The sequence below is a fragment of the Bubalus bubalis genome, chromosome 3 (assembly GCF_019923935.1).
Source record: "Bubalus bubalis isolate 160015118507 breed Murrah chromosome 3, NDDB_SH_1, whole genome shotgun sequence".
NCBI lineage: Eukaryota > Metazoa > Chordata > Mammalia > Artiodactyla > Bovidae > Bubalus > Bubalus bubalis.
In genome coordinates, this window is record NC_059159.1 from 12,278,040 (window position 1) to 12,295,449 (window position 17,410).

General features: G+C 57.7%; 2 protein-coding genes across 22 annotated transcripts; one reads left to right on the plus strand and one right to left on the minus strand.

Moving 5' to 3' along the window:
• Nucleotides 1–457: 457 nt before the first annotated feature.
• Nucleotides 458–9,011, minus strand: NOTUM (notum, palmitoleoyl-protein carboxylesterase). Of its 5 annotated transcripts, none has more exons than XM_025279721.2 (12): nucleotides 8,825–9,011; nucleotides 7,306–7,664; nucleotides 6,109–6,161; nucleotides 5,931–6,026; nucleotides 5,353–5,413; nucleotides 5,040–5,098; nucleotides 4,526–4,730; nucleotides 3,686–3,877; nucleotides 3,459–3,559; nucleotides 2,750–2,897; nucleotides 1,484–1,531; nucleotides 458–1,252 (listed from the first exon to the last, which is right to left on the minus strand). In XM_025279721.2, the coding sequence occupies exons 2-12, from the start codon at nucleotides 7,635–7,637 to the stop codon at nucleotides 946–948; spliced, it is 1,602 nt and encodes a 533-aa protein (XP_025135506.1). In that variant the 5' UTR covers nucleotides 7,638–7,664; nucleotides 8,825–9,011; the 3' UTR covers nucleotides 458–945. The 5 variants fall into 5 exon arrangements, with proteins under 5 accessions (XP_025135506.1, XP_025135507.1, XP_025135509.1 ...); XM_025279722.2 differs by lacking the exon at nucleotides 8,825–9,011 and adding an exon at nucleotides 8,447–8,576; XM_025279724.2 differs by lacking the exon at nucleotides 8,825–9,011 and adding an exon at nucleotides 6,790–7,009 and having other exon boundaries at nucleotides 7,306–7,463.
• An 88-nt stretch (nucleotides 9,012–9,099) lies between these two features.
• LOC112583634 lies at nucleotides 9,100–16,916 on the plus strand. Of its 17 annotated transcripts, none has more exons than XR_006549357.1 (6): nucleotides 9,100–14,044; nucleotides 14,804–14,848; nucleotides 15,136–15,430; nucleotides 16,177–16,238; nucleotides 16,475–16,684; nucleotides 16,780–16,916. XR_006549357.1 is itself a non-coding variant. In XM_044938700.1 (5 exons), exons 1-5 carry the CDS (start codon nucleotides 14,085–14,087, stop codon nucleotides 16,828–16,830), a joined length of 450 nt encoding a protein of 149 aa, XP_044794635.1. In that variant the 5' UTR covers nucleotides 14,065–14,084; the 3' UTR covers nucleotides 16,831–16,916. The 17 variants fall into 17 exon arrangements, 4 of the variants coding, with proteins under 4 accessions (XP_044794635.1, XP_044794636.1, XP_044794634.1 ...); XR_006549355.1 differs by lacking the exon at nucleotides 9,100–14,044 and adding an exon at nucleotides 14,065–14,161; XR_006549356.1 differs by lacking the exon at nucleotides 9,100–14,044 and adding an exon at nucleotides 14,075–14,161 and having other exon boundaries at nucleotides 14,801–14,848.
• Nucleotides 16,917–17,410: the final 494 nt, after the last annotated feature.

The window sequence follows — 17,410 nt, forward strand, 5'->3', positions numbered from 1 at the left end:
TTCACCCTCCAAAATTCTGCCTCTTTCAAATTCTGGACCATGTGCATGTGTGATGTTGTGAAAATAAATATAATACAAACTTCAAAGAATGTGCTAGCTGGGTAGGGAGTGTTTTGTGATAAAGTTTTGAAAGTGGAGATTGCTGTTGGAGACACAACACTGTAGATGTACAAATGCCGAGTCGTGCCCTTAGAAATGGAGGAGGTGTGGCGTGAATGTCACCCCAAGATCAAAATAAAGAGGAAAGGGAGCTCCAAACCATGCTGGGGGCTTGTCTGAGACAGGCCCTTTGCTGCTGTGTGTGGAAAGGATGAACAGAAGGAGCAGAGGTTGGAAAAGGCCCCGGAGTCCCTCTCAGCTTCTCCCTGCTGCCCTGGGTTTGTAGGGGGTCTGGGTCAGGTCGGGGTGTGAAGCAGGCAAAGTACCCCCTCAAATAAACACATCTACAGGGTGAGGCTCTTTTGTTATCTTTTCTTCATTATTTAAAAAAAATATGTTACAAAACAATATCATTCACTATATATTTCTTGCTTATTTTTCTTTTTTTAAAAAATTAATAAAAAAGTCACTTTATAAAATAATACAAAAGGGCAGGAGAGGCTGGGGGACTGGGCTGGGGGAGTATGCCTTCTGGGCTGGAGGCTGAGGAATCCAGTGCTTCTGGCTCCCTACCGTGGGTTGGAGGTGGAGGGAGTATGGGGCGGTTAGGAATGAGGCGATGGGGATGGGGGGGGTGTCAGGAGGGAGGGGCAGGAGGGGGCCAAGGACCACAGCCAGGCTGATGGCAGGTCCACCATCTCTGGCTGGGGCCCCTCAGAGGCAGTAGGAGAGAGACAGTGAAGGTTGCCAAGGGAGGGTATCCAGACCCAGGGTGGGGATGGCAGGGGCCCTGCGGTCCTAGGAGGGCAGGAGGGCCTGGAGGGGAGATGGCCAGGGTGAAGGGCCCTAGCTTCCACTGCTCAGCATCCCCAGCAGTTTACTGGGCTCCAGGCCCTGCTGCTGTGCTACCGTCTGCACGTCGAAGCCCATGTGCATCAGGAACTGGGCCACATTCATCTCCTGCCCCGTGAACTGGTCCCGGATGGTGGGGCATGAGGGGTTGCAGTGGGGCCAGGGGCAGCTGTCCACCAGGTGGATGGGGCAGCCCTTCAGGGGGGCTTTGTTGGCCTTGTGGCTGTCGTGGAGGCTTCGGTCCCAGCAGTGCAGCGCTCGGGGCAGCGAGGTCCCCTTCACCTGGACGTCTGTCCAGTGGCTGCAGACAGAAACCCAGGTTGGGGATCACTCGGGTGTGGCCAAAGCAGGGGACGGCATTGCCACCACTGAGTTCTTGCCACACAGCTGGTTGTGCAAGTGGTTTTGAAAACCCTCAGAAGAAGCCAGAGCTGGGGAGGCTGGTGGCCAGGCCTGCTGGGGATGGGGGCGTTGCAGATGTCTGGATCGAGAGCCATGGATACGAGCGGTCCTGGGGCCAGGGGGCACTGACCTTCGGATGATGATCTCGTGAGAGAGGCAGGCGGGGGCAAAGCTGGCCCTGTTAGGGAGAAGGCAACCTGTGAGCAACCACATCCCACCTCAGCTCCTTCCCTACCCCAAAGCGCATAGGTCACAGCTCCTCTCCTGGGAGGCTGTCCCCTACCTGGCTCCTACTTCCCTCCTGCCGCTTGCTGTGTTGGCCAGTGGCTCCCCCTACGCCTTATCCCCACCAGCTCCCAGGTGCCCTACTAACCCCTGTCCCTTTCTGCCTCCAAATCCTGCTCAGAGTGGGGGCTCTGCTGGACAGGTGAATATTTGTTTTTAAATAGACTTTAGTTTTTCACAGAAGCTTTATGTTCACATTGAAATTGAATGGAAGACATAGATTCTTTTTCATCCCCTGCTCTTATCCATTCACAGCCTCCTCCATCATGAATATCCCCCACCAGTTGGTATGTTTGTTACAATCAATGAACCTAGATGACACATTATCACCACCCAGAGTCTGTAGTTTACATCAGGGTTCATCCTTGGAGTTGTACTGTCTATGAATCTAGACAAACGTATAATGACACGTGGGCTTCCCTGGTGGCTTAGATGATAAAGAATCTGCCTATATGAAGGAGACCAGGCTTCAGTCCCTGGCTTGTGAAGGTCCCCTGGGCAGGGGAATAGCTACCTACTCCAGTATTCTTGCCTGGAGCATTCCATGGACAGAGGAGCCTGGTAGGCTACATGTCGCAGTCGGACATGCCTGAGCGACTAACGCTACTACGACCGTAATGACACGTGTCCACCGTTGTGGTACCATACAGAGCAGTTCCTCAGCCCTAAACATCTACTGTTCTCCACCTATTTATACCTCTCTCTCCCAACCCCTGGCCACCACTGATCTTTTTACTGTGTCCATAGTTTTGCCTTTTCCAGGATGTCATAGGGGCTTCCCAGGTGGCACAGTGGTAAAGAATTCACCTGCCAATGCAAGAGATGCAAAAGACTTGGGTTCGATGTCATAGAGTTGGAATCACACCATATGTGGGCTTTTCAGACTGGCTTCTTTCACTTGGTAACATGCATTTACAGTTCCTCCTCTTTTAGCGGCTCAGTTGCTCACTCCTCTCTAGCGCTGGGTAGTACCCCTTTGTCTACATTGACCACAGTTTATCACCTCAAGGACCCTGGGCTGCTTCCTGTTTTCCATCTTTGCAGCCTCTCTTTTCAAGTCAAGTGGTTTAGTATGTATCTGGGGGGCCAAGTGGGGTCCCCACACACTCACGGCACATCCTTGAGTGTGTTCCGCAGCTCACGGCCCAGGTTCTGGATGTACAGCCATTGGCCCTCCTGCACCGGCTGCCCCGTGAGGTGCACATTGTCCACAGTCAGCTGGGCCTCGTCAAACAGCCACTGCACCACGAACACCGGGCCTGGGGGGATGGCTCAGCTGGGCCTCGCCTCGGAGCTCTGCCCCCCACCCCAGGCTCCAGGGGCGGAGGCCACAGCCAGATCCACAGCAGGCTCACAGGCCAGCCAGGCCCTGGCTGCAGAGTGCTGGCGACTAGTCCCCCTGGCACGCTGCCTTGAAGAGGTGCCTCGTTCCCTCCTCCCACCTTGGCCTGGCTCCCAGGACTCCGCTTTGACCAAAACATGGCGATTATGTTGCTTCGAGCGTGGTGCTGGCGAGGGACAGCCAAGGCCCCACGCAGGGACAGCACTGGGATTCAACTCCAAGGCACGTTCCTCACCGTGGGTGTGGTCAGCGTAACCAACCATCCTAGTTTGCTTTGAACTGAGTGGACGTTTAGTGCTAAAACTGAGAAAGTCCTGGCCAGGCTCAGATGACTTTGTCAACCCTTCTTGGGTGTGGCAATGGTCTCTGAGCCTAGCCTCTAAGGACTGGACTCCAGGCTGGGTTTCCAGCAGACACAGAAAGGCTGGACACCCACCGCCAAACCCCACCCCCCACTCCACCCTACGTTCCCACTCACAGCGCAGAGTTGGGTAGACTTTGTAGCCAAAGAAGCAGTTCCATTCCTCGCCCTCCTTGAACTGGCGCCGACAGCGCTCCGGGACCACCCCGTTCCAGTACCTAGGCCACACGCTGCAGGTTAGGCTGCTCTCCCCGCTCCCACCCAGCCCCCACGAGCTCCTCCACCCCCTGATGCCACCCAATCCCAGGCCTTCTGCACAGAATGGGCCCTCCCTCCCGGGGCACCTGATGCCCCGGCGGATGGCCTCTGTGGGCGCGCAGGTGATGGTGTCGATGCAGTCTGTGCGGCGGTACTGCTTGTTGTCCAGGAACCAGCCGGAGTCAGCCAGGCCCCGCACCTGGATGGCTGGATAGCCCAGCTCCTCCAGCTGCTCGGCCACGCGGTCCACGTTCAGCAGCACCCCCGTGCCCCCCGCACTGCAGGGAAGGTGGGAGGTCAAGCGGGGCAGATTGAGGAAGGACACTCACCCAACAGGCCTGCCCAGCCCCAGCCCATTCCCCAGGGCACAGGGAGCCAAGAACATTCTGAGCTGCCACCATGTTCTGGGTTTGTGTGTAAGGTGTTGGAGGCAGAGAAGGGCTGGCAGAGCTCCAGGCACTGACACAGAGCTAAGTGTAGGGTCATCTCACTTCCTCCCACCCCTCCTTCCCTCCCCCACTTCTCACTCTCTGACTCGGTTCCCTCATCTGAAAATGAAGGTGAACTCTGTGGTCCAGGCCCCTCTGTCCATTCCTTAGACAACCCCTGAGTCCCCTACATGCCCGCTAGGATACAATGACCAGTGGGTGTGATCTTGCCTACAGGGACCCCAGCCCTTGGCGGTGCATCAGTCCACAGCTAGCCCCTAGTCAACTGCCTAGGTCACTGTGATCCAAAGCCTCCCTCACACCCAACAACCACGGAGGCAGAAGCGTCTGCGGGACAGCTTCCAGCCACATGGCATTCGGGAGCCAAACCTCAGAGATGCCCCATGTTGCTGAGCCTCCTGGCCATGCGTCTGCCCTGGCTCAGCCCCATCTTCTCCCTTCCATCCACACTCCCACCCCAGCCCCTGCCCAGCCCACCTGCTCCCTGCCAGCAGCAGCACCTTGGCCCCACTCAGCCCTTTGCCCAGGAGCTCTCGCACAACCTCCCGGATGATGAGGGTGCCCATGAAGGCGTACTCATCTGCACAGAGAAGGAGAGCTGGCTTCAAGTGGTGGCCTGGACAGCCAGTCCTCCCATCCCCAGGTTGGAAGGAGGTCAGGTATAGCTGGGTATCTGGAGGGTCTTCCACAGGATGGGAACAGGGGCAGGGGTAGATTGAAGGAAGGTGGGTCAGGTACACAAGACTGTGCTGGGGGCCCTTCCTCGGGGAACACCTAGGAGTGAGGACCCCCCTCCCCCAGTGTCAGGCCAGCCATGGACAAGCCAGGCAGTGGGTGCTGGGGGCGGGCACCCTGGGACACACTATCGAAGGGTTAGAGGGAGTCACAAGGCTGAACGTCTGTATTTCCCCACAAGTGCTTGTCCTCCCTGCCCTGCCTCTGTGGGGGTGGGGGGGGAGGGGGTGGAGGGGAAGGAAGGCATGGGACTCACTCTTCTCAGACTTGGATGAAGCCCCACTCCACACATCGCTGGAGCAGTAGGGGATGAAGCTGTGACACATGGATGGTGTGAGCCTGCCATGTTCCTCTGTTGCCCGAGGACCCCAGGAAGGATCACCCTCCTCGGGAAGGACTCCTGAGGACAGGACCTCCCTAGGAAGGACCTCTCCCAGGACTGGATCCCCTTAATGACAGGATCCCCCAGGATGGACTTCCCCTAAGAACCTCTTAGGAAGGAGCCTCCAGAAAGGACCCCCAAGACAGAACTCCCCTCCCCCAGAAAGGACCTTCTGGCTCCCTCTTACACCATGTTGGCGTTCCACCAGTGGGGGTTCTCCTCTGGCTGGGAGGACAGGATCCCTGTGCCTGTGATAGGGAAGAACAGAGGCAGTGGGTCTTTCTGGTGGGAGCAGGGCATGCAGGCAGGGGTGAAGACTATAGGAAGGTAAGTGGATGTGGAGGGATCCTACCAAGCTCCAGCAAGGAGGTGGGTGGTGACACCCACCTGAACTAAGGTTGCTGGGGAAGTGGGGAATGGATGGGTTTAGTTACTCCAAGGAGTCTCCATGACCAGGATGCCCAGCTGGGCTGTGACTTTTGGACATGACCCTCAACCTCCCCCCCTTCCACCAGCTACTTTGACCAGGGACCAGCTCTGTACTGTGTAGCCAGGGTGAGCCCTGGGAAGTTACCTGTGGAATAAGAATGAAATGTTAGAGTGAATGTTCCCTAACCTTGGTGGGGTGGGGGACGGATGGGGTGGGGCCTCTCTGGGGATCTAGGGAATGAAGGAGAAGAGGCTTCTTCCAGGACTTCCAATTATGAGCCCCTTTCCCTTCCCCTCGCCTCCTGGGGATTCCTCGGCAAACCCTGGCGAGCTGACCTGTGCGAGTCCGGGGCCAGTCCTTGGAGCTCATGAGGCGCCGCATGGTGTCATATCGGGAGTCGCAGTTCTCCCGGTTGAAGCAGTACCAGCCTCCTGCGGGCACAGCCCACAACCTCAGGGTCCAGTGCCGAGGGGACCCTCCTCTTGCCCCGCTGCATCCGCACCTGAGACTCACCTTCCAGAAAGAGTAGCCATCGCCGGCTGCCCTTGGATTCCTTCAGGTAGTAGCTGCAAGGGAAGTGAGTGGAGTGCGTGGTCATGGCGGTGGGTGGGGGGGACGGCGAGCGGGGGCTGCAGGGTCCAGCTCGGGGAGATAGGGGTCATTCCACCTGTCGCCGGGCACGCGCCGGCCGCACGGGGGCGCCAGCGGACAGGCCCCCGCAGAGCGCGCTCGGCCGGGCCAGCGGCGGTCAGTCCCGGGAGGTGGCGCTCGCGAGGCGGGGAAGGGCGGCGAGGGGCTGTGTGGTCCGTGGAAAATCCCCACGGCCCGCCCCGCGCGGGACCCGCTGTAACCCCGGCGCCGGCGGCCAGGCGGGATGGGGGGTGGGGTCTTCGCCAGGGCTCCAGATCCTCCTGGGATGCGCAGTGGGGCTTGGAGAGTGAAAAGCACTCTCGAGGGTGCGTGGGGCAGGGGTACCGGGTCGCACAGGCGGGCGTGGAGGGGCGCGGGCGCCATCGAAGCGGGGTCTCATCCTTCCTACCAAGGTCGGACCTAACGTCGTGTTCCTCAGGCTGTGCAGTCACTGAGGGCATGGGCACCCCTAACCCCTCCCCAACCCTCAGCCTCGCATCCTTCCTTGATCTGCTAGGGGCTGGAGAGGGGGTGAATGCCGCACCCCAGGTCCTTCTGTCCCACCTGCGCCCCCTGTCTATTCCTCCGGCTGGCTGGATCTCTGGCAGTCCCAGCAGCAGCCCGGAGCAGACGGGGCGAGTTGAGCTGGGATGGGGGTGGAGGTGCGGACGGCAGGCGTCTCTCCGCCCCGCTGTGTCACCTCCTCTTGCTGGAGTCAGGGCCACTCGCGGACTGCCATCTCCCCGCCCAGGGAACGAAGAACGCGAGCACAGGGACTGGGTACCTGTGGCCGAGGGGTCAGTGCCCGGGGCTGGCCCAGGACCAACGCTGCCCCAACCCCCGCGCAGCTAGTCGCCTAGCAGGGCCCTCCCCGGAGCCAGCGCCTCCGAGGCCCGACGGGAGCCTTTCCCTTGTGGGCGACCACCGCTGCGGCCAGCAAGGACGGTCCAATGCAGGCTCCGTGCGTCTGAGCGGGGACAGGGAGGCGGGTGGTGCGCACCCGCTGGCGACCAGGCAGTCGGCGGTCCCGGGGCCACCGACGGGGGCGCGCTGGTCGCGGTGGACGGGTGCAGGCCTTACCCGGCCGGGCTGCCATCGTTGCAGGTCACCGACGTGTTGAGCAGGAGGTGCAGGCGCAGGTCTTCGTTGAGCTGCTGCGCCGAGCAGGGGTACAGGGACTGCGCCAGGCTCTTGACCTGTGCCATGAAGCTGTCCATGTTGCCCTCCACGGCCGTGAAGTCCAGAGGGAAGCTCTCCACCGGTTGCCCGGCTGCCGGGGCCACCTCGGCCCGCGGCGGGGGCGGCGGCGGGGGTGGCTGCTGACCTCGGCGCCGCCAGGTCTTCCTGCCCTCGCCGCCCCCGGCCCAGTGCAGAAGGCCCAGCAGCAGAAGCACGCGCACCCCTCGGCCCATGGCCGCACCGCTCGGGCCCGCGGCCACCTGCGGAGAGCAGGAGGCGTTGAGGCGGCGCGGTGGCGAGGGCGCCAGGCCGGGGGCGCCCGGGCCGCGGCGCGCCAGCCGCGCCTGCTCGCTCGCCCCGCTCCCCGCGTTGGGCCCGGCCGAGGAGGCGCGGGCGGCTCGGCGTCGAGGCTCTCGGGGCCGGGCGCCGTCGGCCTGGGCAGCTGGGACTCCGCGCGCGGCCGGCCGAGGGCAGCGCAGGGTCTGGGTGCGCTGGCTCCGGCCCGCGCCAATGAGCGGCGGGGGCCGAGCCTGGGCGTAGTTTGCGGGGGCCGCGGCGGCCCGGGTGCCCGCGCGTTAGATGTGCCGCCGCCGCCGCCGCCCGGGCTCGGCGGAGGGGGAGGGGGCCGCGCTCGCTCTTTTCTTGGCGGAGGCATCGCCTTTTCTTCCCAAACCGCAAGCCTGACGGAGGGGCCTGGACTACCCCGCCGCGGCCGCCGGAGGCGCTCCCGGCCCGGCTCCGTGGGGGGCAGCGCGGCCCGGCGGCCCCGGCGGCTCATTCACCGCGGCCAGCCCGGCGCCGCCGCCCCCGCCCCCGGGCGGCTGGAAGGGGCGGCGCACGGGGGCCAGCGGGGAAGGAGCGGGGTTTTTCCGCGCGGGGGGGAGCTCGGTTGGCCACGCGGCGGGTCGGCCCGACGGGCTGGGGGCTCACCTGAGCCGCCGGGGGCCCTTCGCTCCCGCCGCCCAGGCCCAGAGCAGCGGCGGGCGACTGGCACCTCGGTCGGCAGCCCCCACCCCGAACCGGCCCGGAGTCCCGCGCTCACCGCGGCCCGCGCGGGCGGCCCCGCGGCCCCGGCTCCTTGGCGTCGCTCGCCCAGCGCCAGCCCGCTGTACGCCCGGCTCGGCTGCCTCCCCTCTGGCGCTGGCGCGGAGCCGCCCGGGACTTTTATCCAGCGGGGCCCCCGGGATCAAAGCGACGGCGGACACAGGGCTCCGCGCCGAGGGGCCGGCAGCAGAGGCGCCGGGGCCTCCCGGAGGAGCGGACAGGTGTGGCGCGAGGCCCCGGCGCCCTCGGCGACCTGCCGGAGGGACTGGGCGCCGCAGCACGGCGCCACGGGGGAGTCGCCCTGTCCCGCGCCTGGGTGGACAGATTCTGGGCGGCCCTCGGAGGCAGTGGGGGCAGAGGGGGCGCCGCCACTTACCGAGGTCAGTGGGCCTCGGGGTGACGTCCTGGTTCCTCCCCGCGTGTGCTCTGGCTTTGCATCCTGAGCCAGGGACCCCTAAGAACCTCTCCCCGCCCCAGCCGACACCGGGGCGTGGGCCAGGATGGAAGAGCTCCCGGCTTGGTCTCTGTTCAGTGACCTCCGGGCAATAAAGTGTACCTGCCCTTCGTCTCACCTTCCCAGCGCACCTCACTGGGGACAGAAGGAGAGTTCTCCTCAGAATCCAAAATGGGATGTGTGTGGGGGGTGGGGGGGAAGCTGCTTACTTAGGGGCTTGTTCCGGGCTGTGTGGACAGACAAAAGAAAAAAAGGGGGATTTATTTGCCCCACACACAACACACACTAAGCACCATAGACAGCTTTGGTAGAAAGACCTCTCATTCCCCTCCCAGCCACAGCTTCGCGGATGTTATTAAGCCCTTCCAAAGATAAGAAATAGACCTTGCCTTTCGGGACAGGGGTCTAGAGCTGGGGCACAGCTTCCTGAGCTCCCTCCTGACTTGGGGCAGTAGAGAAGCTGTGTCCCCAGGGAGGCAAGCACCTGCAGCCCCTCTGAGGCAGGAGAAGAGAGGTTGCCAGAGCCTCTGGCCACACCAGGGACCACTGCCCCTGCCTTCCCCTCCTGCCCTGTTGGCCCCGAGCACTGTCCTCCTCAGCAGTCCCTGGGCTGGGTAATGAGTTGTGGGGTAAACAGTTACCACACCCACCCTGCACACACACACACCAGGCTGCTCCAGCGGTCTCTCAGAAGACACAGTGAGAGACCAGACAGGGCCCTTGAGAGCTTCTCTGTGAGGCTGAAACTGTAACTTCAACCTCGAAGCCTCGTATCAGGCTGAGGTGCCCCAGAGGTCAGCCTTGGCTGGAATCATGCAATGGAGAAGAGGGCAGACTGTGACAGAGGGCCTCCCCACAGGCACCCATAGGGCAGCTGGGCACCCATTTTCCTGCTGAGGGGACCGGAGACTCAGAAGTGCTAGCGGAAGAGCTGAGTGTGAGCTCTGTTCATTCAAAAACCCACACTTGCCACACTGCGGTTGTCAGGTCAGTATACAGGCCCTCCATAGGACTGGCCAGAGACAGGCACTTCAAAGACAGATTCCCCCATTTGAAGGTGTTCCTAGGCATTGGGGAGAACGTGCCCCAGGAACCTTCTCCATCTAAGAGTCTGTTATTCTAAGTCCCAGGCAGGGAAATACTGCTTCCAGCCGGATGGCAGGATTGCGTAGAGTTCTGCTTCACATGGACCTGGCTCTGAGCCATTTCCTGGCAGGAGATCCTGGGCAAGCTCCATGACCTCTCTGTGTGCCTCCGTTTCCTCTTCTTTAAAGCAGGGCAACGACCGTACCTCCATCAGAGGGCTGTTGTGGGATTACGGGAGCCCATGCGTGAAAGTGCTCAGCGCTGCGGGAATGGCAGTTATGACTGCCAATGGAATTCCAGTGTGAGGGGGGAGCTTGCATGCTGCACTCGCTGGCATTACTGTAATGAGATTTAGCCTGCACTTTGACCAAAACGAGTTCCTGTTTGCTTTATTCAACACCTCTAGCAGTATTGAAGAGCCTTCCCCAGAACTTGCCTGTCCTTCCGTGTCTCTGCCTTTCCCACATCCTCTTCTTTAAAGCTTTAGACCCCGGACCCCAACTCTTGGGGGCAACAGCTTCCGAGAGCCTTCTGGAGCTGTTCATACCCCGTTCTCCTCTCGACTCTCACAGACTGGCTCTGTTCCCTCAAGGGCCAGCTTTACCTTCTGCACCTCGGACTCCTCCAATTCAGTCTTCAGCTCCCAAAATCTGGGACGGAGATTACCAGGACAGCAGGTTGGCCTCAGTTTCCAGGCTGCCTGCACTCAGCCTAGAGGCCGCCGTGTCCCTGACACGTGGGAGGAAAGGGATCCTGGACTGAACAGTGGAAGTTCAGATAACACCTCACACCCACTAGGATGTTTGTGATAAAAAATATGGAAAGCAGGGAATTCCCTGGGAGTCCAGTGGTTATGACGCACTCAGTGCTTTCACCGCCAAGGATCGGGATCAATTCCTGGTCAGGGAACTAAGATCCAGCAAGCCATGTGGTGCAGCCAAAACAAAAACAAACAAAGGAAAACATTGAAAACAACAAGCATTGGTGTGGGTATGGAGACACTAGAGCCCATGCATTGCTGGCAGGAATATAAAACAGTATAGCTGCTATGGAAACAGTTTGGTGGCTGTGCAGAAAGTTACATACAAAATTATCACATGGCTCAGCAATTCCACGTCTAGGTACAATCCCAAGAGAGATGAAAACAGGTGTTCAAACAAAAGCCTAACCATCACTGTTCACAGAAGCAGTACTCACTGTAGCCAAAAGGGGGAAACAACCCAACGTCCATAATGAATAAAATGTGGTCCATCCACACAATGGACTATTATTCAGCCACGAAAAGGAATAAAGTACTGACCCGTGCTTCAACATAGATGAACCTTAAAAACAATAAGGCAAGTGAAATAAGCCAGAAACAAAAGGCCACATATCTTATGATTCCATTTACATGAAATATCCAGAGTAACTAAATCAATAAAGATAGAAAGGCCTTTCTTGCTCAATCCTGTCTAACTCTTTGTGACTCCATGGACTGTAGCCCTGCCAAGCTCCTCTGTCCATGGAATTCTCCAGGCAAGAATACTAGAGTGGGTAGCCATTCCCTTCTCCAGGGGATCTTCCCGACCCAGTGATTGAACTCTGATCTCTTGCATTGCAGCCAGATTCTTTACCCTCTGAGCTACCAGGGAATCCCATAGGGATAGAAAAGCAGACTGTTAATTTCCAGGGGACAGGGAGGAGCAGGGAGTGACTGCTGAAGGGTACAGGGCTTCTTTTTGGGATGATGAAAATGTTCTAAAATTGGCTGTGGTGATGGTTGCACAACACTGTGAATGTACTAAATGCCACGGGATTGTGCACCTTAAGGGTTTTTTTGTTTGCTTTGGTTTTGGTTTTGGTTGTGCTGGATGTGCAATGCAGCTCATGGTCTCTTCCTTTCAGCACTTGGGCTTTCTCCAGGTGTGGCCCATGGGGTCTTCTCTAGTTGTGGTGCATGGGCTTAGTTGCCCGGTGGCATGTGGGATCTGAGTTCCCCGACCAGGGATTGAACCCATGTCCCCTGCTTTGGAAGGCAGATTCTTAACCATGGACCACCAGGAAAGTCCCTAAAGTGGTTCTATATTATGAATTTTACCTAAAAAAAAAAAAAAAAACCAAACACCTAAGGGTCTAACCAGTGGTGGTCAGCAGGCTAGGCCTGAAGCACCAGGTAACTGGCAGGGAAGGAGGGTAGGTGAGTGAATGTGGTAGGCTGGTCCCACCCTGGAGATTCAGTTGGGACATGGGATGTGCATGCCACTATTCACTTATTAGACAGATGTCTATGGTGACCCACACAATAACAGATGTAGCCGTGGGGCTGAGAGCCTACATCTGCTCCTGCTGGGCCTGCAGCTGGTTCTCTGAACCTCAGGCTTATTATCTGTAGGGTGGGAACGAGAATACTACCTGCCTTCCAGGGTCATAGGAGCATGAAATGGGGCGGGACTTGTATAGGTCAGTGAGCACGTGATCAATGATGGTTGTTGCTCCCCAGTGGATGCCAACCATTCTTCAGGAACCAAGGCAGACTGCGGTCCTGGGCACAGGGGGCTTGTGTGATGTCTGGAGGGCTGACACTCAAGCTTGAGGAGGAAAAGTGGGAACAATGGCCCATGGACACCAGATACGCTGGACGTGGGACTCACGCTTCTGCCAACCCTGCCCCAAACCATTGCCATGTCCAGGTAGTTTCTGCATCATTCCTGTCTCTTGGCTTCCTGGTTCCCGTTCAGGTGGGCAATAGGTGCTTCTAGCCAAGCTTAGATCCTATGCATGCCCAGGTGCAAGGAGGCCTAGGAAAATGAGAGCCCAGAGGGGAGCCTCTGCCTCTTTTGAAGTGCCATCTTTAGCTATGGGATGGGGGTTCAGGGGCTGGCCCTTTGGGGAGGAAGTTGTAGGGGAGGGAGCACAGAAAGAACTGATGAGACCGGTCCACGTGTGGCATGGGTACACGCTCAGCCACTTCAGTCGTGTCTGACCCTGTGCGACCCTATGGACTGGAGTGTGCCAGGCTCCTCTTTCTATGGGATTTTCCAAGGCAAGAATACTGGAGTGGGTTGCCAAGCCCTCCTCCAGGGGATCTTCCTGACTCAGGGATCTAACCTGTGGCGTCTCCTGCATCTTCTGCATCGCAGGTAAATTCTTTATTACTGAGCCGCACCAGAAGCCCTGTCCATATGCGTCCACATGTGCCTAGTTTCTGGGAAGGGGGCATCAGAGATGGAACATTTTGGGAAACAAGAGCTAGAGCCCGAGTTGGGGTAGGCTTGGGGTCCCTGCTGGCCAGCAGGCTCTGGGGAGGAATGTATGGTGGGGGGCAGTCAGTGGTGCAGGGGATCCCACCTGTTGGACTGGGCCTTCAGGGTCTCAGGATGTCCAGAGGCTCCAGACTCAGTGTCCTTACCTGGACTTGGGTCGGCCCCGTATCACATAGGTGGCTCCCTCCTGGGGATCCCCAGGGCCCTGAGCCCAGGGCTCCAACAGCACAAGGCTGCTCTGGGCTGCAGCTGCTGCCTGCCGTCTGGGGCCCAGCTGTTCCCTGCTGGCCTCAGCCGCCCCGCCTTGCACAACCACCTGGGCGGCTCTGCATCCCAGCTGCTGGCCTCTGAGGCCCAAGAGGGCAGGAAAGTGGGGCAGACCACCACACCCCCAACCAGTGGCTTGCCCTGAACGGAGCCCCTACTCCCCAGCCAGCCAAGAGCCCACAGCTAGCTTTGAGCTGGGGGTGGGGCCTCAAGTTGAGGTCACGCAATCTCAGAACTTGAATCTGCTTGGTTTCCCCGACCCCCCGCTCTCCATCAGCAGAAACCCCCTTCGGTTCACATCCTGGGGCCTTGATGAGAAAAGCCCATCCCCTGGAGCCGTCTGGTACAGGGTCTGGGGCCACCTGGTCAGTTCCAGGCCTTTACAAACAACTCTGAGGCATGATGTCAGAAGTTGTCCTCTCCTGTTTGCAGGTGGCCATTTGCAGGCCTGGCCTGAGCAGCCTTGGGATCACCTGCAGAAAGGACCCATACACCCCTCACCGTTGGAATGGGAGCACGTGGGAATCAGAGCTCCCTTTACTTAGGGGTGAGAGCCTCTAGGGCTGAAGGAGGAAGCTGAGTACTAGATGTGCCTGTCACTCTGCCGCAAGCCCCGCTCTCCCATGCCTGTGAACAGAGGACTGGTAGAGTTTTCTGGCCCCAGGTTTGACCCCAGCCCACCCTCCCCACACAGCCCCACCTGGCTGGTGGGCGATCCTGGCTGAAGGACTCTCCTGGATGCCAACCCATAGCTGACCTGGGCTAACTATGGAGTGTCAGGGTCCACCGGGGTCCCCCTGGGACCAGCCACATTCCAAAGCTGAGGGGAGGAAGGTGATGGGGATGGGAGGGGCTTCCTACACATCTGTGGAGATGGGGCTTCTTGGGGGTGTCACCAGAGCATCCATCTGCAAAGTGCCAGGGCATGCTCCTCACTATATAGGTGAGAGGGTGCGGGGGAGGTCAGGCTGCCCCAGGCCTGTGGAGAGGGCCAGAGACAGCTCCTCCTTAGTTTTCCCAGCTGCTGGCTCTGCTGAGCCCTAATGAGCTCCAGTCGGCTGGTCCCCATCCGAGCAGCCTGCTGGTCCTCAGCGCTGGCTGCAATAGAGGCTGCAGGCCATGTGACCTTCGGCCCTCCCTCCCTCTCACCCTGTGATCCGCACGTGGCCTCTGGGGAGGCAGAAACAAACCCTCAGATCTGCCACTGGGAACCTTTCAGCGCCAGCGACTTCAAAGGGGGCAGCAGGGCGGCGGGGGCGGTGGATGCTTTTCTTAAAGAGCTACACCACTTTTTAATTCAAAGCAGATCCTGGGAACAGCTGTCAAGCCACTGCCTGGGAGGGACGAGGAGGTGAGGAGGAGCAGGAAGGTGGCTTCCCTGTCCACTCCAAATCCCACTGTGTTTGCTTACAGAACTGGCTAGAGGGCGGGGCGTTGGGAGCTATGCTGAGCACTTTCCTCACACCATCTTGCAGAAGCACCACCACCCTCCACCCAGGAGTCAGGATCCACTTCTCAGAGGAGGACACTGAGGGCCCAGCAAGCTCCTGAGTCAAGGGTGTTGATTCTTCTGCTAGCTGGTGGCAGCTTAGAAACGGAACTAATTTCATGAAATTAACAGTGTGATCTCCTTTCCAGGTGTGAGTAGGAGCCGAGATTCTTACCCGTTCAGATGTCTGCCTGGCCTGGAGGTCACCAACTGAGACCAGATGTGGGGCAGCTCCATGCATGGTGGTGGGGGTGTGGGGGTCCCTGACGATCTCACATGCACTCACTGGAGCCCTGTCCCAGGCTTGTCTGCTGGGGATAAGGGGGCAGATGATGGAAACACCTGCTCAAGGGACTCCACAATGTGAGGTCACGAGTGGACAGAAAACGAGAAAACCAGGCAGAGGGCAGCAGGCGGGAAACTATCAGGGAAGCCCCCCAGCAGGTGACTTGTGGGCATCACCTTTCTGATGGGAGGGAGCTGAGGAAAGGCCTGGAGAATGGGCTGAGCGGGCAGCCGTGAGATGGAGAGTGCTGAGGGTGGACGGCAGGCCACCATCAGGAACTCACTTTTTTTTTTTCCTTTGGCAGTGGAAAGCCTTAATGATAATACAGATAATCACCCAGAGAATCTATGTTGGAAGGTGGATTTTAAATTTATTAAATTTAAATTGCAATTTTACTACAATTATATCTGTCTATATATATATCTTTATGTATATTTTAAATGCATTCAGCTGGAGTGTAAACACAGCATGAGGCAGGGCTGAGCCTCCCCAGGTCCAGCTCAGAGGAGCCTCAGAAGCCACGTGCTCTGAGAATGAGCCACAACTTTCCCAAAGAGACAGGTGGAAGGAGCTTCAGTCCCCAGGTCAGCCCAGCCAGGGGCTTTTAAACCTTAACCTACAACCTGAAGTTCTAAGAGAACTAGTTTGGGACATTGTTTCTTTGGAAAATACAGCCTTGGTCCCATCAGGGGCACTGGGGAAAATAACCCCTATTACTGCCCCCTCACCCCAGCATTCAGGTGGGTCCTGGGCCAATGTTGAAGGGAGTCTGGGCAGCTTGGGGTAAGGACTCTGGCCTCACCTTCTGACCTGGCTCAAGATTTCCCACAGACACTGAGTAGAATTGCTGCCTGTGATGTTTGTTTGGCTCACCTGCACTGAGCCTCCACCTCCCTGCGTCTAGCTTTACAGATGAAGAATAGAGGCCCGGGCAGCCAGGAGATGTCAAAGCTCTGCTTGGTGCAGGTAGGGGAGCCTGGACCCCAAGCCCTGACCACTCTCTGGGGTCAAACCTGGGGCCAGAAAACTACCAGTCCTCTGTTCACAGGCATGGGAGGGCGGGGCTTGCGGCAGAGTGACAGGCACATCTGGTACTCAGCTTCCTCCTTCAGCCCTAGAGGCTCTCACCCCTAAGTAAAGGGAGCTCTGATTCCCACGTGCTCCCATTCCAACGGTGAGGGGTGTATGGGTCCTTTCTGCAGGTGACCCCAAGGCTGCTCAGGCCAGGCCTGCAAACGGCCACCTGCAAACAGGAGAGGACAACTTCTGACATCATGCCTCAGAGTTGTTTGTCTAACCTATATAACATCCAGGACTCAGTGCTCTGGATGTACCATATGGTGGAGTGGAGCAGAGTTAGACGAGGTTCCAGAGTGAGTCATACAAGCTGCAGAGAAGACAACAAAATGAAGGTATGTTCTGTGTTACCTGCTGTGTAAGAAGGAAGGAGAGAATCTGCATCTGTGTCCACTTAGCTTCTGATACATGCATATGCTCATCTTTGCAGAAAAACAGGAGGGCCACTGCAGAACTGGAAGATTACTTCCTATGTGGGTGACGGTCAGAGTGATGAAGAGGGAGTGACCCTTTTCTGGCTATGTGTCATTTTATATTTATAACTTTTGAATAAAATAATATTTAACTCAAATAAATGAATATTTTCCATAATCAAAATATAATATTAAATAGAAAAAGAATGAAAAAGACCCTAAAATTCAGTAATAAATTATTTTTTGATTCATTTATTGTATATCAAATCAACATAACCACACAGAAAAAAGAGAATTCAAATAGCTTTGAACACCATATTCTGAATTTCAGTGTGATATATTCTGAGGACAAAAATAATTACAAAGAGATCTTGAGATTTCCTTAGTAGGTTTGGTTAGTAGCAGGATTGTTATAGTAATTTCAAAGCTATTTGGAGGGCATTTTGGAACAGAGTAAATTAATAAATATGTTGATGCTGCTGAAAAAGGGTTCTTACTGTGGATAAGGGTTTATTTGGTTGTGCCTTTTTTTGGTAGATTGAAAATGGTTGAATATTGACAAATTCATACAGTTCAGTTCAGTAGCTCAGTCGTGTCCGACTCTTTGCGACCCCATGGACCGCAGCACGCCAGACCTCCCTGTCCATC